Genomic DNA, 3,066 nt, shown 5'->3' with positions numbered 1-3,066 from the left:
TCACCATTTTACATGATTTACCATAAACATCATCATTGAGAAATACAATAACTAATTATTTTTGCGGTAAAAAATGTTTCATTTTCAACTAACACATTTATACATTGGAAATAATTGAAAAATGACAGAAGTATTGATTATTATCGTAAAAAATGTTTGCATTTCTTGATCTCTCTATATTTTGACTAATTCTCCTAAAAGCGACATATTCAAAACTTTTCTTTTTTGCGAAAACTTCATAACAATTACATTTAATGTTACATAAAATTTTCAAACGAATTGAATTATTTGTAACACAAAAACTATTAATTTGTTTCAAAACAGCACCACAATGCAAACATACTAAAAAAACACAAATAAATAAAAACTTTATTAGAAAATCTCAATTTGCAATTGCATCTTTCTTTCAAATTTTCGGAGAGTTTGTGGCCCTAAAAAGGGCCGTTGGCTGATGATTTCCGCAGTTCGCTTACGGTTTCTTCTCGGTTTTCTTCGGCAGCAGCACGGCTTGAATATTTGGCAAAACACCACCTTGAGCAATGGTAACGCCAGACAGCAGCTTGTTCAGTTCTTCGTCGTTACGGATCGCCAATTGCAAATGACGTGGAATAATGCGAGTTTTCTTGTTATCTCTGGCTGCGTTACCTGCCAATTCCAGAACTTCGGCAGCCAAATATTCCATCACGGCGGCAAGGTAAACCGGTGCACCGGCACCAACACGTTCGGCGTAGTTGCCTTTTCTCAACAATCGGTGAATACGACCGACTGGAAATTGTAGACCGGCACGCGAAGAGCGAGACTTGCTCTTTCCCTTAACTTTGCCACCTTTACCTCTGCCTGACATTGTTAAGTTTGAAAATTACAAAGCGAACGAAACGTTACGATGCGTACGAGACGACGAGCGGGACTCGAATGATGTGCGCACGACGCGTCTTGAACCGACTGCGACTCGGTGAACGCGCGTGGGGACGCACGCGCACATTCGCTCCATCTCACTCATCTCTGCAGCTGCACGCTGCTAATGCACGCCGTTCGCAATGTACTTGCGCATGGGCGGTGCAATCGTCCAACTTCAGCGCAGTGAGCACAAGAGCGTACGTCGCGTCCCCGCCACGCGCGCGTTACCTCTGCGCAGTCCGCGGTCGATGAGCGTCATTCGCGTTCTAACAGTCGCAGCGTTCGCACGTAACAACATTCGCCATGCCACCGAAGACCAGCGGTAAAGCAGCCAAGAAAGCCGGCAAGGCGCAGAAGAACATCTCCAAGGGAGACAAGAAGAAGAAGCGCAAGAGGAAGGAATCTTACGCGATCTATATCTACAAGGTGTTGAAACAAGTGCACCCCGACACCGGAATTTCGAGCAAAGCGATGAGCATCATGAATTCGTTCGTGAACGACATCTTCGAGCGCATCGCTGCTGAAGCATCCAGACTGGCGCACTACAACAAACGTTCGACAATTACCAGTCGGGAAATTCAAACTGCTGTCCGACTCTTGTTGCCCGGTGAACTCGCCAAACACGCCGTCAGCGAAGGTACCAAAGCTGTCACCAAGTACACCAGCTCCAAGTAAACACACGTTTCCAGTGTTTGTTTTACCCAACGATCGGTTCTTTTCAGAACCACAATTCGCTGCAATTATTTGAAAGAAAAGTTTCTGCAATGCTAATAAAATTACTGCTTGCATTCCTCTTTTTTTTTCCCACTGAAACCCAATAAAATTATTGCATTTGTTCATATTTTGCTTTTTATTTCATTCATTTGTGTTTGTTTCGAGTACAAATCGTTGAAATATTGTTTTTTTTATATATATACAATTATTACTCAATTTTTATCATTTTTATTTACTTATTACTTAATTCAATTAATTTTGTTTCGATTAAAACTTAATGCAATATTGCTTTTTATTCAATTATTTTGTTTTCCATTACTCATTTCATTTCATTATTATTAACATTGTTTATTATTAAAATAAATAAATTGAATCATTATTTTTTACCAAATTATTTATATTAAATCAATTAATGCCTTTATAAATTACTCATTACTTGGTTCAATTTCATTTCTTTTAGTAATCGATTAAAACTTAACGAAAAATTAATTGCTTTTTCTTTTATTCAATTGTTTAGCAATTTTATTTATATTTTATTACGATTACTATTATATATCGTCATTATTTATTGTTATCAATCATACAATTATACACGTACATTACACACCTCATTTTTACGTTCATTCATTCATTCATTCATTCGCATGTCTCATTCTTTTTGCCCAAACAATTTGCTAACTTTACGTTTCATTACCAATACAATATTTACAGCATTTGCCAGTGCTGCGAGCAACGCACATTCGGTTGCCTTCTGATAATACTTTGTCTTTGTCTTTCTCACTCTCACTCACACTCACTCTCTCTCTCTCTCTCTCTTTCGCGTGTTCGTCGCTTCGCTCACACACACACACTGAGTGTGACTGCGTGAGTGTGAGTGGAAAATACCCAACAAACAAATGCATGCACACGGCACACGCTGATTTTGATGCTTCGCACATTGAGCGCGCGCGCGCGCCCACATTAATATGAATAATGAAACTAATTGCAACCGCATCATTTGTTATCAACTAATTTCATACAAATGCACACATTTCGCATCGTTTTAGACACATTTATTTGCAAAATGTTGGTAATGTGAGCGCACCAATCACGCATTCGCCGTCCACATTGTTGACGATTCGACAGCCGACTTTTGAGCGCGATTTGCGCGCAACACACGCGTCTGCCGCGCGTCAAAATCTAGCAGGCTGTGAGAGCATTCTGCGCTGAACATGATGACACATCATTTATTTAATTCGCGCGAATTTTTCGCGTTTTATCGCAATAAATGTGCGGAAATACCCATCGCCACGACCGTTTGCGCCGCTCTTTTCGCTGCTTACGCGCACAATTTTGCATCGATCGTAATTGTACGCACACTGGCGCAAAGTGCAGAAACTGCCGCACGCAATGATGTATTTGTTGTCTAATTCACACCCGCGCACAATTAGTGCAGACGCGTTAAAGGCGAAAGCG

The 3,066-nt window shown here is 40.3% G+C and overlaps 2 protein-coding genes across 2 annotated transcripts; one reads left to right on the top strand and one right to left on the bottom strand.

The window, feature by feature from the left end:
- Window positions 1–469: 469 nt before the first annotated feature.
- LOC135803039 (histone H2A) lies at window positions 470–844 on the bottom strand. Its single transcript, XM_065316668.1, has one exon. The coding sequence runs from the start codon at window positions 842–844 to the stop codon at window positions 470–472; it is 375 nt and encodes a 124-aa protein (XP_065172740.1).
- Window positions 845–1,200: 356 nt separating this feature from the next.
- LOC135803038 (histone H2B) lies at window positions 1,201–1,572 on the top strand. Its single transcript, XM_065316667.1, has one exon. The coding sequence runs from the start codon at window positions 1,201–1,203 to the stop codon at window positions 1,570–1,572; it is 372 nt and encodes a 123-aa protein (XP_065172739.1).
- The last annotated feature ends 1,494 nt before the right edge of the window (window positions 1,573–3,066 follow it).

This window comes from Atheta coriaria, unplaced genomic scaffold, assembly GCF_025399875.1.
Source record: "Atheta coriaria isolate IRGN ID8LTWV9N9 unplaced genomic scaffold, Caltech_Dcor_3.1 scaffold332_size4734, whole genome shotgun sequence".
Classification (NCBI taxonomy): domain Eukaryota; kingdom Metazoa; phylum Arthropoda; class Insecta; order Coleoptera; family Staphylinidae; genus Dalotia; species Dalotia coriaria.
This window is presented reverse-complemented; position numbering and strand designations above follow the sequence as displayed.

Excerpts from the sequence above, each read along its gene's own strand:
- LOC135803039 (XM_065316668.1), bottom strand. The coding sequence starts at position 844 with ATGTCAGGCAGAGGTAAAGGTGGCAAAGTTAAGGGAAAGAGCAAGTCT.
- LOC135803038 (XM_065316667.1), top strand. The coding sequence starts at position 1,201 with ATGCCACCGAAGACCAGCGGTAAAGCAGCCAAGAAAGCCGGCAAGGCG.